The 18,140-nt window shown below is 37.2% G+C and overlaps 1 protein-coding gene across 5 annotated transcripts in view; it reads right to left on the bottom strand.

Annotated features, from left to right (window-relative positions):
* aralar1 (calcium-binding mitochondrial carrier protein aralar1) overlaps positions 1 to 18,140 on the bottom strand; it is a 321,349-nt gene that overhangs the window by 123,379 nt on the left and 179,830 nt on the right. For all 5 annotated transcript variants that reach the window (XM_081749350.1, XM_081749352.1, XM_081749355.1 and 2 more), the window contains one exon: positions 3,264 to 3,320. In XM_081749350.1, the coding sequence (XP_081605476.1) occupies positions 3,264 to 3,320 (57 nt within the window). The remainder of the gene's footprint in view (positions 1 to 3,263; positions 3,321 to 18,140) is intronic.

The raw sequence follows: 18,140 nt of genomic DNA, 5'->3' as shown, positions 1-18,140 counted from the left end.
TCAGCGCCTCATCGTTCTTATCCGTTACAGAAACACACAGCTTTAAAAAAAGCAGGGAGCGAATTCTACTTTCAGTAGTATATTCCATGTTACTCCACAGTGTTTCTTGATTTCGTCACACTTGTATGACGATATTTCCTAGGTCTGTTCTTGTCTCTTAGTATCCAGTCAAAAATTGTTTTTTCCATCGAACATTATTTCCATTTGCATTGTGTCCAGCCTTTGTTTTGCTACTACGCTCTTCTTTTTCTGATAATATCCATAACTCCTGTCACTTTTCTGATCCATATGATTCTTTTCCTATCTTTGCGACTGATTTCTATTTTACGTTTTAAACACATTGATATATTACTTTTCAATATAAAGTTGTTCCTTCCGGATGTATTCCGCTCAATGCATGTGTTAATTTCTTCTTTAACGCTGCTATCCCTGTGTGTTTTCTGTTCCAGATAGGCGTAGGTATTCACTTCTTGTAATTTTCAGTTTCAATCCTTGACTGCCTTGGAAGATGTTGAACATCACTTTCGTCTTATCGATATTCACTGTCGCCTAACTTCCTTGTTCTTCAAATTGAGCTTTTATGTCATATCTTGTGGTTTTGAGTTGTTTGCGAAAAGAATGTCACCACAACCGAAACTAATATGAGTCAGATGTTCTCAGTTTACATTCATCCCTTTGTCCTCCCAATTCAGATATCGAAACTCATATTCACGCATCTTTGTATAAACCCTGGGAGAAATTGTATCATCCTGTCGTACATCCTCCTGTATTTTTAGTTCTTGTACAGCCAAACGGTTGGAAATTTGCATTAGGTCGTTTATAGATGTTATCTGTAACTTTTACGTAAGCTTCTTCAGCATTGCTTAACTTAAAAGCGTTAATAAATTAACTGCCGAGGTCTTCATCGAATCGAAAGCTTTTCCACAGTCAAATTTGAACGGATACGTAATTAGTGGAATTGATGGTAGGATGGCAACACTTGATAGAACAACTGATAAACTTCGCACATGCGTTCAGCGCCTCAATATAAGAAAAAAAGTTTGCCAACGCCGTTGGTCGGAAACGTCTACTTACGGAAATGAGGCCAATTTAAAGTAACTACCAATTAGCTCCATCTCCGTAACTAGGTATTTCTGGCCAAAGTTTTAGATAAACTTTTTTTCTTGTATTGAGATCCTCAACAAGTATACGGAGTGTGTCGGTTGACTCACGAAACACACTATATATATTTGCAGGCGGGTCTAAAGAGAACGAACTAGATAGGCTATGGTAGCCCCCTCCCTTGAGATCCGAATTTACACTGGATGAAATAGCACTTAAAGCATTGATTATATTCTACAATGGACCAAAGGGCACACTGATGTGTTTAGCCTCGAACCCTAACTAAAGCCTGAATTTGCAACTGTATACTTATATTGAAACGAAGCTTCCTGATCATAGGTCGCTATCACAGAACAGAAAACAAGAGATTTTCCCTTTTTGTCTGACTTTATCTAGACCTCATTTACAACTCGATACTCTGTTATGTCATACATTATTTCTCCCATTCCCAGACACCCAACAAGCAGAATACGGACCAGAAAGACCAATGTAACACTGTCGAAGCAGTGGTAGTAAGTAAATAACGAATCTCGATGCGGAGTCGGTGCTTTTGTAGATGCATCACTCGTGAATTTATCACTACTCGTACAATGACAACATTTCGTAACTCTTTATCTACCCTTTCCTCTCCTTCCTTTCCTCGTCCTTGGTTCTTACTGAATTCTCTAGGTGCCTGCTCCCAACTGCTTACAAAGCTAGTTTGCTACTAGTATATCCAATCACCAACAATATGGATAGGAATAGACGGAACGTCAATAGAAATGCATCGTGAAGAAAACTCGAACAGTCATAACAGAGGATTACATGAAAGAGGGTCAATCCACATGAAGTGATTCAATAAGGGTTGTTTGTCCACTTTTAAATTCTTTTTCTTTTTTTTTTTTAATATTTATATATACTATTACTGTATTCGTTGGCACCACAAAATGTTTTCTAAAAAATTTAACCCAAGCCAATTTTTGACTGGCGGCCATTTTTGTTGAGCACCGCGTGCCACTTATTGGCTTTGCAGATGTTAGCATAAACTTGTACATCTTAGAACTGGATTATTCAAAATCATTAGACACACTAAAGACACAGTTACAGCAAATTGTACTCAAATCGCCCACTCAATGTGATTCTCACTTGGGAAAAGGAATTGCAGCTGCGTATCCACTTTTGATGGCCGCCACCCTACTATGAAAAACAAAACAAAACCTAAAGCATTTAAACAAAATTACAGTTTAACCACGTAATAGTATTGTCAGTAACTCTTATTTACGACAGCAGAAATTTTTGAAATAGCACATTTTTCTACATATTTTCTACTTTAAAGTGTGAGAGTTACCCTTTATCAACAATAACTGATCATATCGTCAACGAGGCACGTTTCACTTGTTAATCGCAGCAATACTATCCAAACTTTAAACCCCTTATTTATCGGCCTAAAAATCCCTGAACAAAATTTCCAACGGAATTCAGATAGTTTTTCTTTTCTGAATCTAGGAATATCCAAGTCACGCGACGAAAAACTTATGTTCGTTAACTTTCCTGAAATCTGGAGATCTACGAAATATAAACTTCAAGTTTTTAAACAGAGAAATAACATCGATGCTTGCATTCTACTGCTGGACCAAAAAAATGAATATCGATTTTTTCAAATCATTCAAATGTGTTATAGACACTCAAAAATTTATTACTTTTATATGATACTACTTAACAGATTTATAGAAATATTTAACTACGTGTTATTATTACTTTTTCTTATTTCACTGCACTATCAGAACATATTTTTACAATACTTCAACGTAAGCACGCTAATTTAGTACACATGTATAAGATTTTGCATATGCTGTAAGAAAGATACCCATACCAAAGCTTAAGAATATCTTTAAAAGGTACAAATAACAAGTATTCTAGTTATCATACTATTCTACCAAATTACAAACAGCATTATTAAGATCACAAAAACACAACATCATTATGTGTTCTTAAAACTATATTAGTCTTTATAAAAACTTAGCACTATAGTTAAAGCACACTTATTAATTACGTCACAAATTAACAAAAAAGTTATGTTAATATTTTAAAATACTCTTTCTTTCAAAGGAAGAGATGTTAGAAAAAAAAAAAAAGGAGAGCAAAACGATATCTAAACATAAATATCAACCTCTATGTCTCACCTTATTAAAGATATCCTGCAACCTATCTGTATTAGCTCGCTTCAAGTACCCCGCTCCCTGAAAAAAAGAAAAACAATTATAATATGGCAATAAATTGTTTTAAAATTTATAATTACGAATTATGGTAAAATATCAAATATACAATGCAAAGTCCTACGCACATTTCCATTTTCCCGTTGGAAAGCGGCTATCATTGCAAAAAGTCGTGCAAAGTCAGTGGCAAAATTGCGCAATATAAAAGCATAGAAAGTTAATGCAATATAAATCACTGTATATTAAATATTTGAATAAGTGTATTTAAAAAAAAAAAAAAGCAATAACATTTCAGTAGTAAGCAGAATTGTGTGACAAATGGTTACAACACATCTGCATTTATGCGCACATGTCCACATTTCGAATATTAAACTTTCCGTGTGCATATATTTTGAATATTCCTTAATTTGCTCGCAGTTTTTTTGCCCATGTGTACTGTCAATTCAAACATTTCACATGTAAAGATAGGTAAATTTGACTTATGAACATATGTTGCGAAGAAGTTCAAAGAAGGAACTTGAAAAGAAAATCAGGTCTACTTAAAAATCCGAACAAGCAAAGTTAACATGATGCTGTGTAAGTAGTCTTGTTAAGTAATTTTCCATGTATTTCAATACATTTTTCATAATGTTTTGAAAACAAACCTGAAACTGATCATTCTTGTATCAAGGGTTACTATTTATATGAGGTAGGATCAGAAACTAAGGTTAAAAGGCTGATATTTCTGGAGTTTCGTCTGTTATGGAGGAATGAGGCATGTGTGGTAATTTTAATACATGGAGTTGGCAACTGTGCAGTTTCAGCCACCGCCAACTACGGCGCTAGTTGCAGGTAAACACGAATGGCGACTTGTTTGGAAAACTGGTCTCGCGAAGAAGTCCGCTCAGTTATTCGATTTCTATGGGCGAAACATGTAATTGTGGCTAAAATTCACCGGCAGCTGGTAGACGTTTACGGAGAGACTGTAATGTCTCATCAGAATGTCGCAGAATGGTGTCGAATCTTCAAATCTTTACCAGGAAATCTTCAAATTCACTCCATGATGCAATAAATGTCTTAACCGATATGGAAACTTATGTCTAAAAATAACCTAATGTATGTACACTCATGTCCAAAATTATTGTCGCATGTCTATGAATATGATGTTGTAGGAATATAATTTGATAACGAATTCGCCCGGTATTTCTTATAATGTTAATATGTGTATAATCGGCAAAGACATGTACATATGTGGAAAATTTCATGTGAAAAGAGTGCTAAATAAGAACAATAAAACGAAAATAAAACTTTCTTGTCCATTTAGCAACATTTTGTTTTACTCATTTTAATTTTCATACTATCATATTAAAAGTACCCTGCAAAAGCATTATCAAATTATATTCTTAGAAGAAGAAATTTATAGATATGCGACAATCATTTTGGACATGAGTGTACAATCTGTTGGCTGTATGAAATACAAGTTTCACTGCAAGCTTTGTAACCTATCTTTCTGATCACCCCTCGTATAACAAGTTAGTCAGATGAAGGAGTTTGCATTTTGACATATCAGAATACTGTAACTCTAACATCCCCACACAAATCATTTCGTCAATTATCTCGAAACGCATAATCAGTTTGGGATGATGAAAACGTTAATTTTTGTAGTGAGAGTGATACTTTACTCAATTGCTCCTCCTGTTTCAAGTTAACATAATTGCAACATCAATAAATACCTTGAAGTGCTCGATCGTACAAAATTCTCTACAAAAGCAGCTATTTCAAGCTCCATGCTGGTCTCTTCGCCTGGTTCAACTTACCAAGTAAAAGTATCCTTAAGATTTACTACATATTTTTTTAACTTATTGAACTTTACTAAAGGATGTTTTAGTTCTAAAGGACGCCTCTTTTTGTACAGTTCAACCAGACAACGGGAGCAGCACAGGTCTTGAAATGTAATATTTTTCCAGCCTTAGAAAAAAGTGGATGTAAACAAACCCAACTGACTACCAGTGGATCGATGACCAGTGATTGGTTGCTGGTCTCACTGCACTAATATCCTACCGCAATATAATCCCTACTAAAATAATAATTTCAGATGAAAATATCCGAATTTATCCTGTATTTTGTGATAATAAACGCAATATATATAATATTTAACAACAGATGTAGCTTTATATCAACCTCACCCGTCCTTGGACATATAGTACTAAATATTATATATATATATACATTTGTGAAAGGATATGAAATTAAGTGCTTGCACCTCCCTTTATGAAATTTTGCGTAAGCCACTGATTACATATAGATCATATTAAAGCTACCCACAACAGATACCCAAGTAGAAGTAAAGGAAGAATCTACAAGCGAAAAATAAAGAGAAAGAAAAACAGCCAAGAGCAGAATTTGAATATAGGACCTCCTAACCTCGAAGAGAAAATGTTACGACCACTATGTCGAAAAATAAGTAACTGAGTGACCCTCTGAAAAATCGGATCCGTTTTCTCGGAAGAAATAAACGGATCGCCAAAGGGAAAAAAATCCACTCTCATTCATTTGACCTTACGAAGTCTTCTGGTACAGTAGCACACTTAATTCGACAAGATAACGATCACACATTCCAAGCCAAAGAATCGGATAAGAAAAGCACTTCAATAATTTAAAGATAGCAAATTATCTAACTCGAAAATTATCTAATGAGATATGTGAGTAACTACTAGCAAATAGTGATATGGTGATTAAATTTAGAATCTCCATTTATAACGTGACCACGTTACGCGAGAAGCACTGCAAACTCTGAAGTCGATTTTTACACACACAAAGGTAACCAAGAAAGTTCTGTCGCTTCTTCATCCACCATCTTCGAACATTGATATGTCACCTAAGATATACCTGGAAGATCAAAAATTGCCCCATCAGCATCGACGACCATTCGGTAGAATTTGGTGGGCCGTGAAGCGAAGAAGGTATCTGTGCATTTTTCACCTCTAATAGGGATTTGATCTGGCGTCCTCTAAGGTGATTATCGAAGGAATGGACCTGGTAATAATCGGACGGTGCAATGTCCGGGGAGTATGGTGGATGCAATATTTTTCCATCCAAGGCGTAGAATGGTGTCCTGAGTCATCCTAGCCACGTGGGGCTTAGCATTGTCCTGTAACAGGAGGACCCCATTGCGATTCAGAAGTGCTGGCTCCAGAGTTTTGATTTTTTCTTGAACACGGCTTAAGTGCTTGACAGTACACAGTTGCATTAATGCTCTGACCAGCTGGTAGCAGTTCCCGATGCACGATGCCACGAGCAGCCCAGCAAACATACAGAAGGACCTTCTTTTGGTGCAGTGCTGCTTCCGGCTGTTTTGGAACCGAATCATGGGATGCTAACCAATAATGACGACGCCGTGGAGCTTCGTACAGGACTCACTTCTCATAACATGTCAACACCCTGTCCAGAAATGGCTCCTTCCTCAGACGAGACATCAAAGAAACACAGGTGTCCGTTCGTGTCGTCTTCTAGCCCGGAGTCAAATCATGCGGGACCCATCGACCCAACCTGTAGCGCTTCCCACGTTGATAGAGGTGCTGCCGAATGGTTTCTCCACTCACACTGAATTGTAGTCCCTGTTCCTCACATGTCTAGCAACTATTCGCCTCAATTGTTGGCTGATCATTTTGTACATTTGTTGGCCTTCCGGCACGGAGTACGTCTTCGAGTGTTTCGTCACCGTCCTTAACTTGTTAAACCACCGCTTCACTATCCGCGTAGTCAGGACACCCTCACCAAAGGCCTGGTATATCTTCCGCCCCGCTGCAGCGATGTTTGACCCCAGTTTGAACTCGTACGATATGGATGCTCTTATGACGCTCTGTGGAGGTCCCATACTCTGTCCTTACGCAAGTTCACGGTGTAACTGAACTGCTACAACCAGGTAGTATGTTGGCTATACCCACACCAACAACTGACCTTCGCCCTATCTCCATTTGTATTCAACTCATGATGTGAGGGCCAATTGAACACAAACCTCCACAAAAAGCGACCTAACTTTCTTGGTTACCTTTACAAATAAGTAAGATTAGTTTCAATTGTAAAATAACGGTAGACTTCCAATATACAGGGTGTTTCAAAACAACACCGACAACGTTCGGGAGGTGATTCCTGACACCAAGATAAGACAAAAAGTATAGACCAACCTGGGTGCACAAATGCTTCCTTTCGGAGTTGTAGGCTGCCGAAAACATGAAAAAATGAACTTTAAAGCTCCATAGCTCCAAAACTATGGGACCTACCATAATCGGGTCAAGACTTTACTTAGGAACTAATGTATGCGCTTCCCCTCCCCCCCAAAAAAAGTTTCAAAATCCTGCTGTACTTCTGTAACAATTTTTATAGAGGCAGTTTGGCTACGGACATATAATCTGAAGTACTCACCAAGTACCCCTATAAAAATTGTTTTGGAAGTACCACAGGATTCTGAAACTTGGATATTTGGTCAGAGCACATATTAGTTCCTAAGTGAAGTCTTGACCCGACTACGGTAGGTCCCATAGTTTGGAACTATGGAGCTTTCAAGTTCATTTTTTCATGTTTTCGGCAGCCTATAACTCCGAAAGGAAACATGTGTGCACCCAGGTTGATCTATACTTTTTATCTTATCTTGGTGTTAGGCATCACCTCCCAAACATTGTGGGTGTTGTTTTGAAACACCCTGTATATAGTGATTCTTCAAACTTACTAATAAGTTACGCTGTATAGCCACTACGATCAGCCTGCACTTTACCGTGTCCTATCTGCTAGAATCTTTGAACTAAGATCAGCATACCCTCTAAAGAAAAGCATTCTGTGGTACGAAACGGACGGTTTATATCAGATGTTCTTAGTGAAAATTTATTTTCTTATATTATGTATGTGCGCCAACAAGAGTTAAATTTATCACACTTTACTCATTTATTCTTGATATGCTAAGGGCACAGTGGCTCAGTGGTAGAGGGCTCATATCTTGTATGAGAGAGACTATGATTCTATCTCATGAATGTGAGTACAAGCTGGACAAAATGATCGTGGGTTTCCTCAAAGTTTTCTCGTTATCTCCCACATTCTCATTCCCCCAGTGGTTCATAATCACTCACTTTCATACATGTCCGTGAGTTTTCTCAGGGTTTTCCTGTTTCTTCTCACGTTTTCATTCCTCCAATTATTTTATACGTAATTTTTCACTTTCACATTCATAATCATTCTTTTTTTTTTTAACTTAAGGGGTATAACGGTGGAATGTTAAAGATAACATTTTATTTTTTCCCCTCTAATTTTGACCGATTTCACCCCAAGCAATTGGCATACTTAAAAAGCCAAATATTTCATTACAATTGGATATAATTCACAAAAACCACCTGGAAGAGAAACACATACACAAATATGTCATGTCCAGTGGCGTATTTGCGGACTTTGTTTCGGGGAGCTTTGCTAAGTATATTCCTGAAAACATGAAAATTCTGCAAGATATTTTACTTTATTAAAACAGTAAATAAAATTTCGGGGGGCTTAAGCCCGGGAGCCCCCCTTAAATACGCCACTGGTCATGTCAAATTGTACAAGTTCGCTTATGCCTCTTAAATTATCTAATATACACTCAATTAAATAAAATTAGACTCAACAATCAAGGGTGCCGATCCTGGGGGGCCAGGCCCCCCCAAAGCTCATGTGGCCCACCTCACTGTATTTGTGAATATTCAATATTTGGCATAATTTGAATGCAATTTGTCTCAAAAATCCTCATATATATGCCGTCTGCATCTGAATGGGCCCCCAAATTTACAGAGAAATCTGCGCCCTTGTCAACAATTAATTTGTTTCTACAGAAATCATGTATTCACACATGAACACTGATGTGCCTATCCTACAAGTTATGCAAATTTGGCATAATATAATGTCCAGTGAGTTGTATGTGCGTCAGATGAACAATAACATCATCTACAATCTACGAAACACAAAATTTTGATAAAATCCCAATTTGGGCAGAACTACACAAAATTCACCTAAAACTTTCAGTACCGGTATATTATTCCGAACAACTTTAGGAAACAGTGTCATTTCTTTCCCGGTAAAGTGGTAAGGAAAATACATGGCGGAATCAGTCAGGTCTATTTGTGGATGGAGCTTATGAAATTTCATTTACGAAAAAGCAAAAACGCGAAAGAAAATAGAAAACTACTTGTCAGTCCTAAAATAAACTGTTAAATTCTAACAATAATACTTTACTTCCTTTCCACAATATACATACAAACATACAAAATAACGTGCGTAACTGAATAAAGCTGAACAGAGTTCTCAAATAGTTATTAACTGCTTTTGTAGAAACATCAATATACTCCAGCAGATCAAATATTTTAATTTTACGTCCCATGATTATGCCGTGTAAGCTTTAAAAAGACGATGATGATTATAGTGGATGAAATGGTTGAATGAGGAAAGTGGGAGGAAACGGGAGGTCCTCGAGAAAACAAGTACACAGTGTCTGTCCATCACAAAGCACTCTTAGTGCAATCTGGGATCCAACCAAGGACTCCACGCACCAGACGTAAACCATCTACTACCGAGCCATCTCCCCCAAATTGTGAATTTGTACAAAAATCAAGAAAATCCTCCCTCTATTCATGGCGGAAGGATACCCTGTAATCAAGGGTGCCTATGTTGTGGTTTCCAAGGGGGGGGGGGGCAAGTATAAGCGACGTTTCAAAAATAGTTTCAAATTTTGCTGTAACTAATGTAAAAATTCTATTGGGTTTTCGATATTCTGAAGTACAATTTCTTCTATGGGGCGAGCGCCCCACCTTGCTCCCCCTGATGGACGCCCTTGCCTGTAATAGAAGGAGAATCAGTGATTTTTCTGGGTAGGAAAACCAAAACACGCGATTTATTTTCTGCCACTCTTATGAGTGGTTTTCATTGTGCCTTTGTAGAACTGATCAAATCATTGGCAGGGTTGCCAGGCACGCACCGAGAATTTTTTGTTGGGAGGAGTCCAAAATTTGGGAGGGATCTAATACTACAAGCCACATCTATGTAAATTTTAGTATTGAACGGGCATTATTCTGTACCCGAAAATACTTCCACCATAATTTTCAGAAAAAAATTTAAAAAACTAAATTGTTTTTATAAGAGAAAGAGTACAGATGAAGTGTAAGATCAAATTTCCACGCTACATCAATCATTTCCCTTTTAAACAAACGTAGTTTTATTGAGAAAATATACAAATATATGTTTAGTTGGGAAGTTCTTTTTTTTTGGGGGGGGTTGACCCGGACCCGGTTGAACCCCCTGGATGCAAGCTGACTTCTTCCCTTGCAGAAACTGAACAGGTGTATACTGAGAATTTAAGAAGATAAGAGAGACAGATGTTCAACTGTTTCTTCACTTGGATGGATATCTACTCAACTGATGCGTAACTCTTATCACCAGGGCCCGGATCTTGTTGACCTAAAATTTTCTAAAAAGTGACCTACAAAATGACACTAAAATTCCTGTAAAATGACCCGAAAGTTCACAAAAATTGACCTTAAAACTTGCGTTTTTTAAAACGATTATTTCGTTAAATATTGACTTTTTTTAAATATATATATTGTGTGATCAAAAGTATCCGAACACCCTCAAAAACATACGTTTTTCATATTAGGTGCATTGTGCTGCCACCTACTGCCAGGCACTCATTATCAGCGACCTCAGTAGGCATTAGACATCGTGAGAAAGCAGAATTGGGCGCAACGTGGAACTCACGGACTTCGAACGTGGTCAGGTGATTGGGTGTCACTTGTGTCAGAAGTCTGTACGCGAAATTTCCACACTCCTAAACATCCCTAGGTCCACTGTGTCTGATGTGATAGTGAAGTGGAAATATGAAGAGACACGTACAGCATAAAAGCGTACAGGCCGACCTCGTCTGTTGACTGACAGAGACCGCCAACAGTTGAAAAAGGTCGTAAAGTGTAATAGGCAGACATCTATCCAGACCATCACACAGGAATTCCAAACTGCATCAGGGTCCACTCCAATACTATGACAGTTAGGCGTGAGTTGAGAAAACTTGGATTTCATGGTCGAGCGGCTGCTCATAAGCCACACATCACAAAGGTAAATGCCAAACGACGCCTCGCTTGGTGTAAGGAGCGTGAACAATGGACGATTGAACAGTGGAAAAACGTTGTGTGGGGTGATGAATCACGGTACACAATGTGGCGATCGGATGGCAGGGTGTGGGTATGGCGAATGCCCGGTGAACGTCATCTGTCAGCGTGTGTAGTGCCAACAGTAAAATTCTGAGGTGGTAGTGTTATGGTGTGGTCGTGTTTTTCTTGGAGGGGGCTTGCACCCCTTGTTGTTTTGCGTGGCACTCTTACAGCGCAGGGCTACATTGATGTTTTAAGCACCTTCTTGCTTCCCACTGTTGAAGAGCAATTCGGGGATGGCAATTGCATAATTCAACACGATCGAGCACCTGTTCATACTGCACGGCCTGTGGCGGAGTGGTTACACGACCATAACATCTCTGTAATGGACTGGCCTGCACAAAGTCCTGGCTTGAATTCTATAGAACGCCTTTGGGATGTTTTGGAACGTCAACTTCGTGCCAGGCCTCACCGACCTACATCGATACCTCTCCTCACTTCAGCACGCCGTGAAGAATGGGCTGCCATTCCCCAAGAAACCTTCCAGCACCTGATTGAAAGTATGCTTGCGAGATTGGAAGCTGTCAAGGCTAAGGGTGGGCCAACACCATATTGAATTCCAGCAGTACCGATGGAGGGCGCCACAAACTTGTAGGTCATTTTCATCCAGGTGTCCGGATACTTTTGATCAGATAGTGTATATATATTGGATTTTAATTAACGTTTCTCACTCATATTCAAGAAGTTTGTTTCAGTTAGTTGCAATCCATTGATCATTTATGTCCATTGATCAGTCTATTGTACGACATTGTACGTACGTACTGAAAGCGTCAATTCACTCGCGAGTTGAAACTAGGAAGCACTCTTAAACAATAAAAGTTCGCAAGTGTAGACTACATGAGAATAGATAAAACCCCTGTTTTAAATCTGTGTACGCCTTCTAATTCATTTTTAGTTATTCACGTGATCACATCCTTTGTGGTCAAAAACCCAAAACTATATGTTTGGCCACCTACCAACCTTTACCTTTCGTCAACCAGCTTAGTTTTCATTAGCTTGTTAAGAATGCAGTTTTTCCACCCAATAGTCAGGAAACAGGAAATGAGATAATTTAACTTCGTGTTTTTCCTATCATAAACAGTGTTCATTTTAATATTTCCTCATGTAGAAGAATAAAAAGACCATAAGTGACCTAAAAGTTACCTTAAAACATTAAAAAATGACCTGAAACTTCAAAACGGCAAAAAGTGACCAAAAGTTGACCCTAAAAAAAAATATTTTTAAAACCTAGAGTTGATGGATAACATTTTTATTTGAAGTTGCCTTGTCCTATGCATAACAGAAAAAAGTTGACTTGTCACCAAGATCCGGGCCCTGCTTATCACTAAGCTTGAAAGCAATGTAACAATGCCATGAATATTAAGATCAAAAACAAACGACTTGCTTTACTTCTAAAAAGCTTTTTTCGTGATTGTCAACACAATACTATTTAAAAGCTTATAATGAGGTATCGGGGAAAAAAATAATGAAAGCCATCAATTTGATACAATCGTACTTATATACATGGCTGGGGGCGTTCTTTCCAACATGTTAATGCAGTTTAGATTTTTAGATCGACTACCTGTATGATGTTACTTCTGCACAGGTGCACGAATAAAATGTTGTACTCACGCAAGACAGATAATATGAATCAATGAATACTGCAGCACTACTGTAGCCCGCAACTATATCGTCCATCAAGTCTTTTAACAGCGGGAAATACCCTACTTCTATATATTGCTGGTTTCGCTCTTATATGAATGCAGTCACCAACTAAAAATGAAATCTTTGAGTTTTACGTCCCACGGTTATGCCGGTTAGGTTAAAGGAGACGGTGATTATGAGAAATGAATGAAAATGGTGGAATGAAGAATGTGGGAGGAAACGGGAGAACCCCGAGAAAACCCACGGTGTTTGTCCACCACAAAGTTCATTTGGCGGGAGCAGGGTTTGAACCCCATGCACCAGAGGTGAACGCTCTACCACTGAGCCTCCGCGGCCCCCCAGTCATCAACTAACGAGCAATTCATATCCATACATATTCTGTTAACAGTGGCGGCTCCTGAAGGATATACAATCAGTAAAAACTAATCTCTTATCGCTTCAAACCAAAGGAAGAAAATTTACATGATGTTCAAATTCTTATATACAATAATTAGTACATTAGCCTGTTGAGATAAAATGCTTAATTTCTAGCAACTTAACCCCCTCAAAAACCTACACTGGTTATCAGTAATTAAGTTTTTTATTTATTTATTTTCAGGATTAGGCAGATCATAAGCTTGTCGCTTTCGGCACTCAAGCTGTGTGACACGCCGCAGAATCTAAACTAGGGATGGCCACATTTTTTCGAAAAATGAATTTTTCGAAAACGAAAAATGAAAATTTTTTCAAAAAACGAAAAATTAAAAAAAATGAAATTTCCGAAAATCGAAAAACAGATTTTTCGAAAAAGGCCATCCCTAATCCAAACCGCATGAGCTCTCATTAGACACAATGTCTCACTAAAACTATAATTGTTTAACAGGAAAATGATAGATGTAACATGAAAATTTGATTTGATCCTACACGTTATGTTTTCTTTCTCTTATAAAAACATTCTAGTTGTCTCATTTATTTTCAGAAAATATAAGTAGAAGTGTTTTACAATTACTTACCGTCTCTTCGAGTGGAAAATAACACTACATAGACGTAGTGGCCTGTACTATTGGATCCTTCCCCCAAAGTTTGGATCCCCCAACAAAAATTTCTGAGTGCGCGCCTGGCTCTCACCAGAAATTAAACTGCCCAGATACACCGCGCTAAAAGCGCATACGTTAAACAGATATTCACACGGGAGCTCATGATAAAATTAGTTTACTCTATTTCTTTGCAAATCGCGAAAAATAATTCACAATAAAAGAAGTTTCATTTTTGGTGTTAACTGTACATACGCGTGAGTGTACACACATGCCAGAACGTACGCATACACTGAGTTCTCAACTCATTTTGCATTCTCCAACCTTAAAGTGAATAAGCATGCATTAGCCAGAATATCGTGACAGCCACCCACAGATGAAAAAAAAAACAACCATTCCGATCAATGAAATTCAATATTCACTAAATATCTATACAACTGGAAATATGATTCATAGAACGGATGCAACACGGGGAAAACCTCTGAGTAATGGAGACCGATGGGACAATGATTACTTCTCTGTAAATGACAGGTGTCCATTTACTGAGCGGTTACACAAATTTAGATTACTCAGGTCATGCGACAATATATATGTAAACACATACCGGTACACTAAATACATTACTTATAGTTAAATGATCTAATATTGAAACAGTGTACTCAATGCTTGAATTAACAGTGGGGAGGGTCCAAATAGGGTGAGAGGAGAAATATTCCTCGTTGAATATTTTTATTGTAAAACTAGTGAAATTTGTTCTTTTATCTTTGAAGCTGGATGGAAAGATGCAAGCCCCAGGGAAAAAGACGTGAATTTGTCAGGGAAGGAAAGAAGTTCTACATAGAATTCTTGACCATACGGCTGGCTCTTCACCAGAAGCGAGAGGATCCAGCTCGGGACCAGGAGGCCGTAGGTCCCTCAGTTAGAATAACAAAAATAATTGAAGGTATTATTTATATATATTTGAAACTTTATAGTAAGCGTTGTCTTTTATTCTTTATTAGAAAATTTCTGAAACGTTAGATATAATTTCAGTTGCAGTTTTTCTGTTATGCAATCTGTAAAACAATACTTGAGGTCCACAATGTCAACGTCCACCCTTGTCGTAATACCCATCATCAGGAGAGAGTAAAGTTGGGAACTTCTGAAGAACCCATGAAAAATTATAAGCTGATGATATACCTATCATAGTCTGGGTTGTGACTGCCCTTTCCTCCCACTTTTTACCTTCTAAATCCGCCACTGCCCTCCACGACAGTTTCTATTCACTGAAGATTTTCTACAGTTTTCTGTCAGAAAGTAAATTTATTGTAGACAAACGAGTTTCAAATTCAGTTTCCAATTGTCCTGTCTGGTGGTTCACCAAGTCATTGATTTATAACAATACATTGATAAGCTCACGGTATTCTTTAAGGAGGATTAGAATCTTGGTGTATCCTTATTAAATTTTTCGCTGTCTGTACAACTTAAATACCTCGAATCATTTTTACAGCTCCCGAAAGAGTTTAGGACAAGCAGCAAACGATAAATATAATCTGAAACAATTCTTTAAAAACTTATTAATTATTAATTATATTACTATTATTAATGAAATAGTGGCTGTTTCACTTTTTATTAGAGATGCAAAAAAGCCGGCTTTTTTGAATCGATGGTTTTTTTCACATAAAAAGCCGGCTTTTTTGGGTAAAAAACGAGAATTTTGGAAATTTTGGCTTTTTTCAACTTCATGATTTTTTTATCTAAATAGCTTTCTTATAGTATATTCTATAGTTAGATAAGAATTCCATGACCTGAATGTGATATTTCGCTCTGAAATTCACCATCAAGATGGATGGAGCACATGTTTTACGAATTAAAGCTAACATGAAGAATGTAGTATTTGAGGGTAATTTTAGAGGCTATTTAACTTTATTTTAACTTTTGAGTTATCGACATTTTTTTCTTCTTTAGTTTGTCATCCGTGTTTCATTTCTAAGAGCTTTTAGTACTCTAGCTTCTAGCGCAAAAGTTAAACTTGCCCGTTTTTCTATTTATCCGTCAAAGCGTACGTTTTTCAATATATCCGTCAAACCGTACTTCTACATATCTGTTATACTGTAGCTGTGAAGTAATTTAACAATAATTTTCCGGACACGACCTTGAATACCAATTTATACAAATAATCAGTAGCGGATTTAGAAAAGTACTTTAGGAGAGGTTTTTCTGATTGTTTCGTTTCCTAAAAAGTCCTAATTTTATTTGGGAAGTGCTTGAAGTTTATGAGTACAGGCATAACTAATATTTCGTTTCGTTTATATGTTTAGCAATAATCTTCCGGATACAACTTTAAAAATCATTTTATACTGAGAATCAGTGACGGATTTAGAAAAGTATTTTGGGAAGGGTTTCTTACTAATGTTTAGTTTTTTTTAAACATTCGTAATTTTTATTTGACGGGAGCTTAAAGTTTATGAGTAAAGGCATAAATAATAGATATTTCGTTTGTTGCAGACATTCCGTAACTTTGGGGAACGGGCTTCAGTCCGAAAGACCGCCCCCCTAACCTTCGCAAAACAGTCACTGCTGGTAATTAGTAATAATAACTATTTAAAAACAATAAGAAAGGAAGTCGGCCAACTCACAGTATACGCACTATTTCTACATTCACAGATGGAACAAAGAAAAGCTTTGTCAGAATGGTCGAATGCTGGTTGAATCCCGGACTTCCCGATAGAAGCTCAAAAGCTAATCACTCAGTCATGTTTGTTGTGCAGTGGTATTTAGCTTAACTTAAATATATTCCGTAGTCTTTTTTTGGGAGGGGGGAGTTCCGTAACGATATGTTGAATCCCTCTTGTTAAAAATTCAGAAAACTTGAGGATTGGGTAAACTGTGATGGTGGTTCTATAAAACTTAATTGTAGAATTTCAAGAATATACAGAACCAAAAGCTCTAGATGTGCAGCCTTTAAGTGTATCATATAAATCTAAGTATTTCTCTTATGTTTTATTTTAATTTTATTTTGTTTCAAAAAGAGGGTATGGAATATTTTGAAGTAAAAATACTACATACTATTTTGCTAGTTATTTGTGTTCTTTAAAAAGAAGTGTTTACTTTTAGGGTTGGCTGGTTTACACCAACTTTTTTTTTAATAACTGGTTTAAACCACAAAAATAAAAAGAATGAAAAATGCGAATCGTGTGAACTTCATGGTGACGTTTCCAGATATCAAACCACCTGCAATAGTTTTATTTCCCTTTCACCTTTTAATCAAGGTGTCCCATGTTCAATTCTCGGTCGACCCACAAACCTTCTTTCATGCGTAACCCAAGTAGCGGTTCGGATGTCAGTTTAAGCGAAAGTCTTCTCCTTGATAACCTCGGTATTTCGTAAGGATGTTAAGCCTAAATATACGAAACAAACCAAATTGTATATTTCTGCATGCCTAAATGCGTGTTGTTTTATAAAGAAGCCAATATTGCTTAAATATATTGATAGAAATTGGCAAAATTTATCGATTGCCTACGTAGCTTCCAGCATTAGCTTGGATTGGACTTTCAATGATATCTACGTACCGGTACTGAATTTGTAATTTAATACCTCAGTTTTAGCGTACTGATTATGGTACGTTAACCTTTAAATTTTACATGCAAAGCAATAACAGGATTTTCCCGTTATTGTCTTACATTTCAAGTAATGACGGGATTTTCCCAATGGCTAGGGTGGGAGATTCTCAATTTAAGAAATTTACTGACCGCACGTCTTTAAGCTTATGGGAGTTCTTCCGGCATAACCCCGCTGTTGCATAATAACATCAAGGCGAAACAAACTTATTTCTGTGAATATGTAATATAAATACATAAAGCAAAAAATCTAAGTCAAAAAAGCCTGGTTTAAACCAAAAAAAAAACTAGTTTAAACACCCCCCAAAAAAACGGATTTTTGGCATTTTCAAAAACAACCACGGTTCTTGCCAACTCTGCTTACTTTTGTATATAGGAGGTTAAAAAATTCTT

This window comes from Thermobia domestica, chromosome 2 (genome assembly GCF_964235325.1).
Source record: "Thermobia domestica chromosome 2, izTheDome1.hap1.1, whole genome shotgun sequence".
In the NCBI taxonomy this organism is placed as follows: domain Eukaryota; kingdom Metazoa; phylum Arthropoda; class Insecta; order Zygentoma; family Lepismatidae; genus Thermobia; species Thermobia domestica.
The sequence above is the reverse complement of the archived record's forward strand: the minus strand, read 5'-3'. Positions and strand labels throughout refer to the sequence as shown.